This window comes from Genypterus blacodes, unplaced genomic scaffold (genome assembly GCF_046128005.1).
Source record: "Genypterus blacodes isolate CSIRO-AG114 ecotype Tasmania unplaced genomic scaffold, CSIRO-AGI_Gbla_v1 ptg000111l_1, whole genome shotgun sequence".
Classification (NCBI taxonomy): Eukaryota; Metazoa; Chordata; class Actinopteri; order Ophidiiformes; family Ophidiidae; genus Genypterus; species Genypterus blacodes.
The window spans coordinates 2,227,262-2,244,328 of record NW_027466915.1 but is presented as its reverse complement, the minus strand read 5'-3'; the positions used below and the strand labels follow the sequence as shown (position 1 = coordinate 2,244,328).

Sequence of the window (17,067 nt, the reverse complement as noted above, 5' to 3'; positions counted from 1 at the left end):
TTAGCCAAAGAACATTCTACTCTAACATGTGGCAGATTTATCCAGCAAACAACAAGCTGATAAAGCCCAACTTGGTAATAAAGTAAGTAGTAGTAAGTGCTGTACATGCCAATAAATATAGCAAATCAACCTTTTCAAATTATTTTTTGTTGGTTTTGTGGCTTTTCCACCTTAAATGACACATGGCAACTGAAGAAATGATTGCAGTGTGATGATTAATTTGACAGTTGAATGCATCATATACCATGAAACACATGCAATTAAAATATACACAGTAAAAATTACAAAATTACTTTCCAAAATAGAATAAACGAGACGCTAATGTGGGCCAGGTTTTGTCCTAGCCTAGGCCCTAAGTGTCCAAACAGCGATGTCATCATCCAGTTCACTTCAAATGTAATGTTAGCTCCTGTTTTTGAAGTCATTAACATCTGAACTTAGCTGTTTACATTGTTTTGTGGGAGTTGTGACATTTTGGAGGAAAAAACAACGGTGAACTTACATCTTAGTAAGCTTAAAACATTATGCATTTTTTCGTATGTGTTAAGCACAGGATCTATTAGGGTCTATTCAAAGGTCTACTTGTTTGTAACTTGTGCATGTGCAAAACTTACTTACTCCACTTTCTACACAAACGATTTATAAACACAAACTTGACTTGAGAATGCGTGCACCTGTGGGTAAACTCTGACCCATGCTTGCACACATTTTGTAGATTGGAGACAATGGCTTAGTCTCTTTTATATTCTGTAGTGGAATGCACAGAGCTGCTGAAATGCTGGAAAACACACTTTCCTGCATCTCAGCTATCATAGTTTCAAGAGTTAAGTGTCTGTTAATCAACAGCTTTGCATCACACTTGTCAGAGGCAAGTATTTGAGGCAAGTATAAGTATTTTTAGGGACTTTCTGTCTAATGCCAATGAAGAATATTGTTTAAATTTCTAAGAGCTGTGGTCTTAGAACTGTGTATAGAGTTCATTGGCAAAGAGCATCAAAGCATAATAACTTCATACCTGTTCTAATTCAAGTCCTCACACATTCGCATTTCTGGCAACCGGCTCTTTCAAGAGAGAACTAGCCGACGGAGCTCTATTTGAAAATTACAATTCATGCAAATGTGCTGTGCTGTACACGTCATTGGCAAGCCAATTAAAGAAATCTATTAATTAATTATAATCTAAAAATCTTAGACATCACAGCCCCCCTTGAGTTCACTGATGCCTGCTGTTTTGGCTGTTTATCTTCAAATGTCACCCAGATACATGAAGTTTCTTTCCACTGTGGCAGAACAGGCCAACATCAAAATACAATTTGCAGTCCTGTTCCTAAAATGTAATCAGAGCTATTGCCTGAACTCATACTGTAATAAGGGCAACAAGCGAAGAATGAATTTGTGTTCAAGATGAGGAAACGCCATCATTCTGTAAATGTTCAAATTATATGTAATGCAAATATTTTGCTCACAAAATGTATTCACACAATGACCTGGCTTGACTCGTGATTCTATTATATTGTGACAAAGCTGTGTTTGGAACAGGCTGGAGGCTGGGGCTACCTGGTAAGATAATATTTAGCTCATTATAAAAAGAAGCAAACCTGTGATTTGTCAGTGATCTAATATTACATTTAACATTCAGGTGACAGTGGTTACACCCTCAGGTGCTGGCTGCTCACCCCACACATAAACCCCCAGAGCGCAGAGGAGAACTGAGCGCACCATTGGCCTACTTAAATGCTTGGATGCATCTGGTGGGAGGCTCCTCTATCACCCCGTTAAAATGTGACCTGGATAGTGATGGCTGCCGCTGTCCTACACAATGTGGCCCTCCTTAAAGGATGTCCCTCTCCTGCCTGGGATCCGGACAATGATCCAGGACCCCCACATGAGGGAAAAAGACAACCATCTGGGAAGAAGTAATGCAGCATATTTAAAGAGGAAACCAACAAGCAGACCTAGTTTGAAAAATATGTGTATTTCACTTGATGGTTTCAATGAATACAAATTACTGTACATTGCTTGCATTGTGTCTCTTTGCAGTGGTAACTGTATCAGCCAGTACTCGGCCACCAGAGGCCGTGATGCGCGTTGGACCTAGATTTCCATCCTCTCACCGCCGTTTGCACCCATCATCAAATCTGCAAGAGAGATTTGTGCATTTTGGATTCAATAAAAATGTAACTGGAAAGATTATGTACTGTAGGTGACATTTTACCACACACCACGTCAAATACAAAGAGACTTTACCTGATTTATCTGCAGCCATGACTGTACACTCAAACTTGTCTCTCTAAGAATACCTGCAAATCAAATGGCAAAAGCTCTTTTCCTCCACCAATGACACTGATGATGGTGTACAGTTTCTTTTCTCTGTCTCCACCTTGAGGTCTGACCATTTCTTTTTTGTATCAGCTACAGTCTTGTTTGTTGAGCTGACTGTGTTAGAGGTGCTGGCACGTTCTCCTGCTTCACTCCTCTTTTCAAAACCCAGTTACATTTTTTTCAGAGGTTTGAAATCATTATGGCTAATATTATACATTATAACCTTGTTATATTGTATATACACACTTCTTTCATATGTATACATGTCTTTAGTTGCTGTTTTTTTTTAAATCTTACTGGCTTGTGTTTTGAGGTGATATATATAAAGGAGCCACCAACAGCAACAGGTGCAATGAAACATGAAGGTGAAACGTTATCATCTCTGTTCCAAAATGCAAAAAAAGGCAGTAAAAAGTGCAGAATTCCTTGTTTGGTGTAGTAGCTACCTTATTCCATGTAGCTAAGTTAAGTATCCGGCTTGACACTTCTTTTCACAGAAAGTAAATGTTTTACCTCTGGGTAATGGTGTCAAGTTATTTGGCCCATCCTCGTTTTTTCTGCATGTCTCTCAAACTGTTAGTCATCTTGACGACAGTGAAAAGTCGCAGCGCGGTCCCACCCACTTTTCTTCTTTTGTCCAATCACTGATCGTCTTCAGATCGTTGTAATGAATATTCATGAGCCTGGCTTGCACTTAGACCGCACCTCTGAACAGCCAATCACGAAGTGGTATTCTGGGTCACGCCTTATGAATATTCATGAACCAGCCCTCGACTCACCTACGAAGAAAAGATCTGATTCCCGGATGCAATATCCACGCCATCTTTACGCCTCTGCTACCGTACCGGTTTCTCTTCGGTTACAGTTTCTGAGCCACCGAAAGCAAGTCACCGAGCAGCCACCAAACCTGCCTTTCCACCGGGACCCTACTAACAGCGTCGGTAACCATGGGCGATAATAGAGATAACGCCGTATACCAAGCAAAACTCGCCGAACAAGCGGAGAGATACGACGGTAAGATTCGGGATATATCTTTCTTTGCATAATGTCTGGCTCCTCTCAGGCTCCCTGCGCAGGGGGGTGGGTTTGGGACGTAGGTGAGGCATTTCCGATCAATTTCAATGGTGAAAGGAGAGAAACGGCGGTGTTTTCCTCCATATTTTTAACATCCATAACGTTAATTTGTGTGTTATCGTAACAATTAAGCGCTTTGCTTTACCGAAAACCATGCGGTGTCTGGTGCCCTGCTCTGGCTAAAACAAGGCGGGGGGAGCTGATGGCCTGCTAATGTTAGCCGCGTAGCTATCTAAATAGCTAACCCAGCTAGCTATCCAGACATCGATTAAACGACCTTGTTACGAGCAAAATCACCACACGTCGTAAAATGCGACTTAAAGTTGTGTGGCTCTACAGAAGCACCGGACAAACATAGAACAGTTGATTGAAACGGCACATCCACAATACAAGCCCGAATCCCCACAGACTGCCATCGACTGCACCCGAGTGTTCCGATTAGGAAGACCGTACAAGCCAGCGCCGCTAAACGTTGAAATTAGCTTCATATTGGGGTGTATGTCGCATTGGAAAGGAGATTCTCTACCTCAAACGGCTTATGTATTTATGTACCAACAACTTGCATTTTATTGACAGAACTGTGTGAGTGGTATAAGACATAACCGTGGACATAGCAGCGTCCCCCCCGTCATGCCGTTCCTGCTATGTCCGAACGGCTACCGTGTCTCCATGCGTCGTGTTTGTTAGGTATAGCATTAATGGCGCTGCAGTGATGGGCGGGGCAGGGTGTGTTGCTACTTTTGCAATTGGCTGATAAATAACAAAGCCGACAATAAGTTTCAGCTTCAGCCAACTTTCCCTTTGGAAGCGGAAGATTGCCCAAGTTAGGTTGAATTGGCTGTTTAGTATTAGTAAATATCCATATAAATGGATATGAAGTTGATTGATTTAGTAGAGATACATGGAGATTATGTAGTTTTCTATTGTATGTAAAGGCAAATGTTTGAACATTTTTTTCAGATTCAGTCACTTAATTATACGTCAAAAACTACTGATTGAAGTCTCAAAATGCCATAACAAGCATACAATATGTTGTTTGGATGTATACATGTAGGCTTTGCATGTTCACTTTAAATAGTTCCCATCTCCTCTTGTCTGAACTTGTTTTACAAACACTATATGTTCAGAATGGTGTGTGTGTGTCATACATCTGGTTATCTGGTAATCAAGTGTTGTTGCATGCTGTGGGAAGCTCCATCCAGCTGAGGCTAGGGTGAGTGGATGCAGAGATGGTGGTTGCATGAAAGCATCAGGCCTAAACTTGCACGTCTTAAGTGCATGGACGTGTTTTATGCTGTTAAGTGTCAGAAATCAGTGTGTGCACAGGCATAAGTTGCCCCTATATTTGCCATTTTTGCACCAAAAAATGCAAAGCTTCACAGGGGGGGCAAAGTACTGTAATACATAGTTATAAGTCAACTCATAGTTTTAATGAATCAGTGTGAATGAATGGTGATGATAAAGCACCGCCGGGGTGGCGATAGTTAAAATTGATGTCGTTAGAATTTGATAGCTATCAATTTTCTGGCCCTGATGTTGACCTGAGAATATGAACTTGTCCATTCCCGACAGAAATGGAGCTTTACATCACGAGACAGGCAGTGGGGTTGAGTTGTCATCCCATTGTGTGTGTTGTCTTTTAATGTAACAAAGTATTAAATGATATAAAAGCAATATCCCAACGTATTTCTGACCTTTCAGTTTGGTTTGACCCAATTAAAAAAGGCTGCCCAATCTTGTCTGCCAATTAGATAAATGAGTTATGACTGATTGGTTATAATGTAAATTTTTGTCCCTATGTGTGGCCTATCAATAAACTGGGTATATTGATCACTGATATAAATTTTTCTTCTCATTACGATACTATGATTATAATAATTGTATATAATAGTTAAAACTGCATAATATGATTTTTATTTTACTAGATGCATTATTTTATATATTATGTGTATGTTTAATGTATTATTAGATAGCAAATAGCTTTTATTTTGGTGGCCCACCATATGTCTGGTGTGGCAGTGAAATGGAGCAGAAATTGTGATTTAAATAGTTAAATAATAAAAATACCCTGGTTATGGACGCGCAGAAGCTGGATTTCACTTCCAAGCCAATGCATGAAAACCACATGTTGCTTCACATGCTGTCTTCAGCTCACAGCAGAGTGGAGCTTATGTTGAGCACACTCAATCACACGCTAACCTTTAACGTCTGAAACAGAAGACGTGTTTAGTAAATGTGATACGTTAACACCTTTTCACAGCATCCCATTGATTTCCTATTGATCATCATAATTGAAGGAGGGCGCCATGTCAGAAAACCCACTGAACAATATTTGGTGTACTAACCATGATATATATATATATATATATATATATATAAATATAACCATTAATACAGATTCAGAAATGTGTCTAACTCAGAGGCAACTTGGATATCAAATGACCTCATTCATTTGCATGGACCTTTTTTATTCAGTAAATGTTTCAATTTACCAAAAATGTATCTACCTCTAGAGAGTGCTAAATGATTTGCCTGCGATTAAAAATAAAAAATAATTTTCTTCCACCATTTTCGATGCAATATGTCAAAAATCCCATGAAGTAGTTGAATGGAAGTGAGGTCATTGTCCACATTCCCTTGCGCATGGGTTTACAACCAGCCAGTATGGTTCGTCTGACACACATGTCGCATCTTTCCTTAATGCCTGTGTGTCTTTGAAATCTCAATGCAATTATTTAGAGAGAGAGATAGAGAGCACAGTTTCACTTCTCTTCGCAGCGTGGACAGAATGTGGAGAATTAAAAAGACAACTTGAGAAAGGAATACAACCCTTACTAAATTTCACACCTCTTCACACGCAGCCAATTGCTTAGTGAAATTTGTATGCCCACCAGAGCTGCAGGGCTGAGTCACACATGTATGTCGCAAGCGAATTAGGCGGTGGAAAGGGGCTTTCCACTTCCCCAACTGGTGTGTCGGATGAAGTATACTGCAGTCTTTAGGGTTCCCGGCTATTTTTATCCTGAGGTTACACCAGAGCAACACCTGAGCTAATCATAGTGTCACTTTGGTTTACTTGGCAATAGTTATTCACTTGGTGTAAGTACAAATGCAACCTTTCCTATGAATTAATAAAAAAAAATGCAGCTCCCGTCCGATCCAGAGAATACTGAAGGTCAGCCACGCTGTTACCTCGAGAGTGACCAGCGGTGGCTCAGCTCTGTTTGGTGTCCTAGGTGATTTAATGATTGTTCTCTTAAGCGGTTGGCACTGTTACCCAAAGCGTTTGGAGGCGGATGAACTTCAACCATTCCCCATGAATCATTTTTCTCCTCCTCCACCATAATAAAGTCATAAAATGGGCCACATTTCTTCACGTGAAAGACAGTACAGTTGCATGTGTCACCCAATTGAATTATTTCTGTTTGCCATATTCAGAGGCCATGTAAATAAAATAAAATTGTAGTAACCTTTGTCCCGAGCTCTGTTCTGTATGCGCTGTCTGAATGATTACCCTGTCAATGTGAAAACACTGTTTGTAGCCGTATGTAGTATCAAACGTGTCGCCTATTACTGGTTGCCATCCTATTCATACAGGACTAGTATTAACTGGGGGACCTTGTGTGTTTTGTAATAATTGCACTTCCCAGAAAATCGTTTGATCTTAACAATAAATCTGCCATGTCTTAATTTGTATTTTATGAAATGCACAACATTGGTCCCCTGTAAGATAAAGAGTCACTACCCAGGTTCTATGGGGCAAAAACAACCTGGAGGAGATGTAATCAAAGCATTGTTTGCATGTCATTCATGCAGAATATTGATGATGCGATACGGTGAATTCAAGATGTTCCAAAGGGTTTCCTTCTTTCTTGACACTCCTCCTTGTGGCAAGGAATCCGAGAAAGCCCTTATTGCTTAATGACACCTCCTCCTTTTTTTCTTATCAGAAATGGTGAAGTCGATGAAGAAGGTGGCCAGTATGGATGTGGAGCTGCTCGTGGAGGAGAGGAACCTGCTCTCAGTAGCGTACAAGAACGTGATCGGAGCCAGAAGAGCCTCCTGGAGGATAATCAGCAGCCTGGAACAGAAGGAAGAGAGCAAGAGTGGTGACGAAAAACTAATCACACTGATCCGGGATTACAGGACAACGGTGAGTCTGTTCAAATAACTTACATTTTTGAGTTACTGCACATGTACAGGGTCTCTGTATAAAGTTTAACAACAATAGTAATAATAATACAACCTTCCTTCTATCTCTCTCTCTCGCCTTTTCCCCCTGTTCAAGGTTGATGATGTTTGTGTGCGTTTGTTCTTCAGGTTGAAACAGAGTTGAAAAATATCTGCGACGAAATCCTGGATGTCCTGGACAAGCACCTCATCCCGTCTGCAACCACGGGAGAATCTAAAGTTTTCTACTACAAAATGTACGTGGGGAGGAGTGTTTTGCTCCGTTGATGTTGGTACATATAGAAGAATGGGTTTCCCTCACCTGATCAGAATGCAGATTACATGGTTTTAGCTTTAATTAGATAGTTTCTTGTGATGTTATTTTCCATTTCACTTAATACTTTCAAGTGCAATACTTTCCTTAAATTTGACTCGGGCAAATAAGCCCCGCCCCTCCCTGTATTGTATTTTTGTTGTTTTGGTTTCTCTCTTATCTGCTTGGTTCAGCTCCTGACGGCAGTTTTCGTCTCTCTTTTTAGGAAGGGAGATTACCACAGGTACAAGGCGGAGTTCGCCACTGGCAACGACCGGAAGGAGGCAGCAGAGAATAGTTTGGTGGCTTACAAAGCTGCCAGCGATATCGCCATGACCGAACTCCCGTCAACACACCCTATCCGCCTGGGACTGGCCCTCAACTTTTCGGTCTTCTATTACGAAATCCTTAACTCACCAGACCGCGCTTGCAGGTGAGTCCGACAATGATTTGTTTTGGGTCCTGTTAAAGGGATCATTTACAATTCTTTGATTGATACATGCTAAGAATATTTTATGTCTAATATTATATTTTAGGGCTGCGCCCCAAATAATAATCTCCGTTTTACAATACAACATATTGCTTATTCATTTTATGCTGCTCCTCCACTGATGTTTTGTCAGAGCTGTATCCAAAAATAACAACTCTGTGTGTGTGCGTGTGTGTGTGTGTGACTCTTAACAGGTTGGCAAAGTCTGCATTTGATGAGGCCATTGCAGAGCTGGACACACTGAATGAAGAAAGCTACAAGGACTCGACACTGATCTTGCAGTTGCTACGTGACAATTTGACATTATGGACCTCAGATGTGCAGGGGGATGGTGAGCTAGTCCTTCCTTTTATATATTTTTCTTCATCACTGGTTATTGCCGCTCTCCACTCTCTCTCTACTGTGTGACACTGGCTGATATTTTCATTATTGTCAATCTCATCACTTGTTTTACAGTCTGTAATCTTGCCACCCGCTGCACATCAGCTCAAAGTCCAAACTCAGGCAGGTTAGGTAAATTGGAAATGATAAATTGCCCGGTGTGCCCAGGCGTATATTAGTTTGCGTGTCTGTCTGTGGTCACCCATTGAACCCAATCAAATCAACAACTGGCTCCCATCTTCCCACGATGCAGATGATTTACTTCCATGTGAAAGGAGATGAATTCCCGGACAAATGAATAACGGATAAGGTGACAATGGTTAATGTCCAATTGTGGGAGAAGACGTTGCCGTTTGTTTGTTCAGAAAGAACAAATCCACCGCAGAGACTCTGAGAATAGGCAGGAAATGTGTATAATTCAGGTTAAGTAATCACTTTCCTTGATTTTGTATAGAGTGGAGGCTCTCCATATGTAGTTGTATGGAGAACGTTTCTAGCATTTGTCACCTCTTTGTAGTGCTATTAATACAAAGTCACCATGGACAGGCGTCTGAAATCTCCACAGATGAGCTTTCCAGAGGAAGAAAGGCTCTGTATGTATTAGATAGTGCGGTTGTTTCTCATGTAAGGATGCTCCTCCGGCTCCTCACGGTGGTTAGCTGTTACGCTTTCTATTTTAATCCTGATGGATTCGCAGCCCTTTGTTATGTGGGTCTCCTAATTCAGCATTATAGAAATGGCTGTGCCATTTCTATGGAAACCTTTCTAAGCAACCGCGAGGGAGAAGGTATTTTACCCCCCCGCCCCTCCCCTAGAAAACGAGTCCAGGACTTTTTGTAACAACTTCTCCATTTCTGTGCCGAGCCAGGGATTTCTAAAAGGGAAAGAACTGAAGCACGCCTCATATATGATCTCTTATATTTATATGTAAACAAGTTTAACAAGAACTCAGCTGTCACCTCAGATGTTTTCCACGTCCATCCCTCTATAATGAACCTCTAAACATTCAACAGGTGACATGTGAATATGTGCCATCTTGCTGAGGCCACAGACTTTGTTTTTTATTACATATGCAGTCGATCCATAGACAGAGTTCCCGGCATCTGGGACGGTTTAATTTGTATCTGGTCAAAGTCAAAAACAGCAGCCTATTTACTACCTCATTTGTTTTGTAGTTGAGGATGGGATAATAAGCGGGACATAAACTAAGCTCACTTTAAAAACATATAGCAAGAGAAGGAAACCCACCACGATATACTTACACTACACAACTACAGCAAAATCAAACACTGTAATTACAACAACTGAGTTTGGAGGCACAGCTTTATTGCTTCGTCGTCGAGCAGAAACGGAGCCAATTCACCATCTGTTTGTGTTTTGCGGCGCGATCGCAGTTTCCTCTGCCGACTGACAGCTTGTCTCAGGTTCTGTCTAATTTTAGCCCTCGCCCGGTCACGTTCCTCCCGTTCGCTTCCCGTCCTCGGACAAAAGTCTCTTTTTCATGCTGATCCCACCGTCGGCCATTGTTCCACGTTTCACTCGCTCGTCCCGACAACAGCTTGTGCTCCACCAGCTCCCCGACTACAAACACAACCACACGGCGCCAACGTTGCACTTTCAGATGACGGGACAAGATGACTAATGTTTACAATCCATTCTGTCTACCTGTAATCCATGTAAACCATAATCTGAGCTAAAACTGGACCATAACTACAGTGAATAAATGTTAATATGAAATAGAAAGTTTTCAGGCTATGGTTATTCTGAACGCAACCAGACCTTACATGACTCTGTGTTTCTCCCCTCTCTCTTCCCTCTTCAGGTGAAGAACAGAACAAAGAGGCACTGCAAGACGCAGAAGACGAGGCCCAGTGAGATGGAAATAAGATTAATCCCTCATCCTCCTTTTCCTTCCTTCCTTTCTTTTTCTCTTCCCAGCACTAGCTCCAATGCCCCCTGGTTAGCTCTCTGCTGGGTTTATACTGCAGCCCCCCCCACTCTCTGCCCCCCCCCCCCCCCCCCCCCCCCTCCCTCCCTCTCATCATACAGTAGCTCTATCACTCTTTCTACTCGTGTGGCTCCCTCGGGTTTCCCTTTCTGATGCTTTCCTCTCTTTTTTTTTCCCCCTGCCAAGATTGAAAAAAATAAAATGAATAATTGCCCCTGTCTGAAGCATTTCCCCTTTTTTGATTACTCCATTTTGCAATCCTGCCCCCCACCCCCCCGTCTTCTCATACTGATTTGTTTGTTAAGCTTTACTTTGTTGTATTATTTGTTGCCAACTATGCTTGCCTGTCTGTGTAACACACACATACGAAAGAGTTTTATTTAAAAACCACACTTTGATGCTAAACGTCCTCCTCGGGGCACGCACGTCAACGACTGTCCTAGCCCCCGGTCCGTCGCCCGTCGTACTGTATAATCATCAATTTTGTGATTGGAGGCTTTTGTATTTACGGTTAAGTCACAGATGAAAAAATGCTGTTTTTCTGAAAATATTAGGGGAAAGAAATCCATCCACCGTTTTGTTGACGTTTCAACAAATCTCAAAGACTTCCTTTTAAAGTAGAAAGGAAAAAAGAAATGTCTAACCAGGTGCAGGATGCTTCGATTGAACAAACGCACCCCACCCAGCCATGAACATTTCTCCTCGCAAATTCATTACGATTGAGACGAAAGGCCAGAATCCAATCTGCCTGGGCTTTCAAAGTTTCAGTTTCTATTGATCTTTGAGGGAAATGGTGACTTGTATCTGTGATTCCAGGATAATGATTAACGCAAAAATCTTGTCTGAAGCGCCAGAATGAGCCCGTCTGTAATGGGGGCTAGGATGGCACACGGTTGCGTGGCTCAGTGTTTTGAGGACTTTTAGCTTGCAAATGGGGGGGAAATGTTGATGAAAGGTTTGCGACACATTGGAAAAAATGACCATAGAAAGAAGTGCCCTCTGTACTCGGTTATCCAGCCTGCTCTTTCAGTCCATTAATAGGTTTGTTATAATGATATACAGCAGAATTAATACACCCACCCCGTCCCCGTCCCCGTCCCTTTTTGCCTCTCACATGTTAACGTCCAGTTTTGGACCAAGTTATTGTGCTGCAAGCTTGTAGCACTTTTTGCTAATGGCAGATAATTAGGTAATGGCTTTTAGCAGACAAAGTGTGTATGTATATGCCCGTGTTGGGGAGGAGAAAATGTTCAGCACTCTTTGATTGTAATGCGGTGCAGCTTTGCATTGGTAAAATCTGGGAAATGGGGTCGGCTGTATCTTTTAGCTCGACTGTTTGAGGTTTCCTCTCTTTCTCTTCGTAGTCACTTCGTTTTTTCTCTCTTCACTGTGTGTAACGTGAATCTGATTGTACCACTGTATATCTCCCCATAGCCACAACTACGATCTGTATTCTTACTGAAACAGCATGGAATTAACATTGAAGTTCAAATAATAAAAACAGTTAAATTAACATCCCCGACTTATTGTTTTGCTTTGATTTTAACGGATTTTTAGGCTGTTTGTAAAACCACTAGAGGGCGGTGTTGGTGTGAAGTTTAGTTAAATATCGGATACAATAGCGCTAAAGCTTACAGGCTAACACTACAAACAGGAAGATTGAGTTTCAGAGCTAAACATGATGTATTAAGTCATCTTTCCACAGGTCTTTGTCTACATCAGTCTTTGTTCAGCTGAGTAACCTTGGGAAATGGGTGATGATGTCACCGCTACTGCTGTATTATTGAATTAAATCAAATCGTTTTAGACTCCTAAGGTAGCACAGACTGGATCGACACACATCCTCCACACCAGCAGTGGACATCATCACAATCTAGCATTGAAATCAGCAGCTATGATGACACTGAACTCACTCTGGACTCAGGAAAACACACGAACATGTGTGAACATCAGTCAATCACATTTTTAATTGTTAATTGGGAAATATAATAATAAAAGGGCTTTGCTTAGGGAACTGCTGACAGATCAGACTAACATTACAGAGGCCCTCAAGGTGATGGTGATTAACAAATTAGATTAATACACAAAATCTAGTCCCAAGTCTTGTAACTCATGGCAGAACTCTTCACTGAACCAAGACTGATTCAGGGTGCGTTAATATGTCACCAATTTCCATTTAGTCATTGTTTCAAATAAACTGCTCCTTCCCTTAATTAAGATCTCTGAGTGATGTTAATGAAATAAACTGTCATAGACCTGCTTGATGTGCAAAGACGCTGTGAGTGTGATTATCCCCCCTTTGTGAGTGGTGACTGCCCTCTGTTGGACAATATGAGAAACGACTGGATTGCTTTGCGTCAAACATGAACCATCATATACAGTATATTGAATGTTAATTGTATAACTGTTGATTATTTGATCGAGAGACCTATTTAGTCATTTGTTTCTTTTAAATGGTTAGACATAATTGTATCGACCAATGACATTTGTTATTATGTGAAAATGTGCTCAGCCTTTTGTTGGCCCATAATTCATGAATTAGTGAATAAGATTTTAAATGAATCTGGTTGGTGGCCAGGAATAAACAAACAACTCAGTGATCTCATCCTTTACTTAAATACTGAAATACCTGTCTAATAAGAGAGGACTAATCCAGTAGGACCACGACTGACCTGTAGATTTCCTGAAGGAAGGACCCTGGAAGAAACTCAGTGCTTATATATTAATGCTGAACAGCTGAAACTACTTGTTAGTGGTCAACTATTCCTCTAGATTTGAGGAGATAACCAGGTTCACTGCCACAAAATCAATTTTTCAAAAGGCCGTTATTAGAAAATGCAGCAACCTATGGGTCTCTCCTCATCCCTGCAACACCAGACCCAGGCGTGGTCACCGGTAAGAGAGATGGAGAGCAAGGACGAGGATGCAGCAGCTTTCAACAGGAGACATCGCGCAAGGAGTCTTGCGCGATGTCTCAGTCCAGCTGAGTCAAGGACAAGCAGTGTGGTGTTCTCATCACTGAATTAAATGTTCAGTTGTGAGTTTGATGCAGTACAGAACAACACGAAGCTTGTGTTCAATATAATAGACAAAGATGTGAAGTCAAAAGGAAACATGTATTTGAAACCATAAAAGCTGAATTTTAACGTTAACTTCTACTACATAATGTGACAAGCAAGTTTGTTTTGGGTTTCAGTTCATTTTGGGGTAATAAGGCTCGAGAAAGCAGCAATTGTCTAAGAGCAGGTAACACACACACCGACACACGCAAACACACACACACACACACAATGGAAAATTGGCATGAGATTATGATTTACAATTAACTGAAGTAATGTGCTGTAATGGAGTGAATGGAATGAACAGAATGGAATAAGAAATTGAAAGAATCAGAAATGGCCAAAAAAAGCTGATTGGTGCATATTTGTGTGCTTGTGTAAATCTTTTCCTTTCTGATGATGACAAAGGGAGGCATTCTTCCGGTCCCCAGCTCTACAGTATACAAAGATCATGAGAGCTGCAATTTACCCATTTAGGATTAATAATTCTACTTTCTTGCTGTTCAATTGGGATATACATGGGCTTTAACGAAAAGGTTACTACACACAACAAACCAGGAACAGCTTGACATTCAGGTAATATTGGTAAATATAACAGAGAAGCCTGGAATGGCACAGGTTTAGCCTCATTGTAGGATCTGGGAAGTGTCCACCCTACGGAAGTGGGACTGATAAACAGGGAGACCAATGCAGCAACATGGCCCTGCTTCAATCTCTCTGGATGAGGCTCTTAGTGGTAGGCCATCCATCTCACCTCCCTTGGTGATCGCTTCATCATCTCATGAAGAAGAACCAGGGCCATATTGCGCAATGGCCCCCCACACACAATCTGAGAGAGGGAAGAAGAGGGCAGGAGGAACAACCGAAATCTTGATGGAAATGGAGAGAGGGAGAGGAGAGGAAGAGCAGGCAGAACACGTTTCAACAGAATGCATGTACATTCATAAATGATTTTATGTCCTTTTTTGTGTATTGCTAGTTTCCCCACACATATACATGCAAAACCTGTATGTCCTGGTTGTATAAAGTAATGTATCCCCAGTACATCTTCATCATGTACAGCATCTAACTATCCACTCTGTAACCTACTTTGCACACACCATGAAGAAATCCTGTTAGACTGAGGAGTTTATTTGAGGATAAATAATACAGTATCTTGTTTTACAATTTACTGAAATAGTTGAAACACACCAGTGCATTCATTTAACATGACAGCTTTGCTTTAAAAGAAGTGCCATCATTACAGAATATATTTTCCGTGTGATTATTTAAGCACAAATATATAAAAGATAATAGCATTGTAGATATGTAGAAAGTGAACAAAGTAGAAATGAACAAAGATGAACAAATGGTTTAGAATGAACCGTGTAACTGCTTTTTGAGCTCCCAAATCTAATTCCTACTCATGGAAGCACAGAGTTGCTCCCTCAGTACATTCCCACTGGCTGCATGTGACCTCTGTCCCATCATTATCCTCACCCTCTCCATCCTCTCCTCCTGCTAAATATGGTCCCCTGCACCCAGGCAGAGTGATACAGGCAGTGATGACCTCTGGCACAAACTTTCAATGGACTTCCAGAGCAGATGGTAGAAGATAAACCGCCACCTTGTCTTAAGCATCCCTAAAGCAGGCTGAATCACTGAATGTGCTTTTGCGGGATGCCCGTTGAAATCCATCTTCTCTCTTCTAACGGGGCTTCTCAAATGGCGTTGTGAGAGCTATGGGGCTGGAGATGCAAGGATACCCCCCCAGATATTGTAGACAGTGTAAGAGGAAGCAGAAGCTAGAGCAAGCATAGTCAGGGAGCTGGAAGAAACGTGTTGAAATGAACACATATAAAGAAGTAAAACTTAAACTGAGGTAAACATCAATGGTCCCTTCTTGATAAAGTTATATCATAATGAAATACCCAGTGTTTCCAAAGATACCAACTACCGGGGGAAATCTGTATCCTAACATAATCACAAATAAACTGACTTGGGAAGGGAAATAAAAAATGGCATAACTCAAAATAGTTACAGTAATGGATTTGGGGATTTAAAAAAATGACTTCAGTAATGAGAGAGACAAATATGCACAAAGTAAGGGAGAACTGATATTGTTGAACTTATTAACAATGCATTCATTTTAAATGAATTTCACAGCCTTATGAGAAACATTTTTCAAGTCTGTGTCCTCACCTATTAGCTTCTGATGAAACAAGTTGTCCCATCGTGGGTGCACTGTATATGTGTGTGTACGTGTGTGCCGTGAGAAACGCTGCATCTTTTGAAGTTGGCGATCGAGCTATTGAGTAAAATGTATTTATAAGCCTCAGGAATAGTAGTGGACCTAATAGAAGTAAAATAGACATACAATCTAAGTTGTCTTAAGTGTATCCTCAATGCTCAATGTCAACCAATCTAAATAACATCATCAGTGAGAGGTGTTCCCTTCTGATCTGCTCCCTTTATAACAGCCACAGTCACATCTGTCTTTCAGGCTCTGTTGTTGCAAAAATAATGACTCTAGCATGCTTTACTCTCTTCTTCTGGTTAAAAACAGATCAAGGAGGCACCAAGACCTCCATTTTCCTTCTCATCCTGTCCTCCTATCCCTCTAGTCAGCTTTCTAAGATGAGAGAGAGAAGATAAGATAGTTTATTTGTCAGGTCACATGCAATTCATAATGTTTACCACATGCAACTTGAAATTCGTCTTGCAGCCCCTCTTACACATCACACACACAAACACATGCATTACAGAGGTGGGTGCAGGGCAGCCATTATACAGCGCCCCTGGAGCAGGTGGGGGTTTGGTGCCTTGCTCATGGGCACCTTGGCACTGCCCTGGAGGCAAACTGGCAACTCTCCAGCTGCCGCACCACTTTCCCCCATGGACTGAGCCACTGTCGCCCCCGCTGGGTTTATATATTGTTTCCCTTTGCCAATCATGTGTCCAGTCTCAGACTTAGGTTATTAGACAAGTTAGTAGACTCTCAGACAGTACATCACTTTTTGAAACACCAGTTGCTAATGACAGATAGCTGACTAAGTGTCTATGTGCCGGTTTGTAAACCACCAGAGGGCAGTGTTGGCTTGTTTTTCTTCTTCTACCAAGAGCAAATGAGAAACATCAATCAATATGTTAACTTCTGGACTGTGTCACACTTATATTACTATAATTCTAGAGCTGTATAAACATGAATGATACTTTAAACCTTGATACCAACAATCTATCAGAATAATGTGGTATCAGACTGTATCTACTAAATATGCCAACAGTACTGCTTTCTCCAATTGGTGCTTATGTTTACCCCCTTGAAGGTGAT

The 17,067-nt window shown here is 41.3% G+C and overlaps 1 protein-coding gene and 1 long non-coding RNA gene across 2 annotated transcripts; one reads left to right on the top strand and one right to left on the bottom strand.

Annotated features, from left to right (window-relative positions):
• Nucleotides 1–35: 35 nt before the first annotated feature.
• LOC143009333 (uncharacterized) lies at nt 36–3,045 on the bottom strand. The gene is made up of 3 exons (XR_012964683.1): nt 2,248–3,045; nt 2,015–2,138; nt 36–1,906 (listed from the first exon to the last, which is right to left on the bottom strand). It is a non-coding gene; the product is annotated as an uncharacterized LOC143009333 (long non-coding RNA).
• Nucleotides 3,046–3,133: 88 nt separating this feature from the next.
• On the top strand, nt 3,134–12,211 carry LOC143009332 (14-3-3 protein epsilon). Its single transcript, XM_076161428.1, has 6 exons — nt 3,134–3,336; nt 7,347–7,549; nt 7,717–7,823; nt 8,106–8,312; nt 8,564–8,700; nt 10,573–12,211. The coding sequence occupies exons 1-6, from the start codon at nt 3,270–3,272 to the stop codon at nt 10,623–10,625; spliced, it is 774 nt and encodes a 257-aa protein (XP_076017543.1). The 5' UTR covers nt 3,134–3,269; the 3' UTR covers nt 10,626–12,211.
• The last annotated feature ends 4,856 nt before the right edge of the window (nt 12,212–17,067 follow it).

Bases quoted from the DNA above. Each gene is read 5' to 3' on its own strand.
- LOC143009332 (XM_076161428.1), top strand. From the start codon at position 3,270: ATGGGCGATAATAGAGATAACGCCGTATACCAAGCAAAACTCGCCGAA. The intron at 7,550-7,716 runs GTGAGTCTGTTC...TTTGTTCTTCAG, and splicing joins TCCGGGATTACAGGACAACG to GTTGAAACAGAGTTGAAAAA. The intron at 8,701-10,572 runs GTGAGCTAGTCC...TTCCCTCTTCAG, and splicing joins CTCAGATGTGCAGGGGGATG to GTGAAGAACAGAACAAAGAG.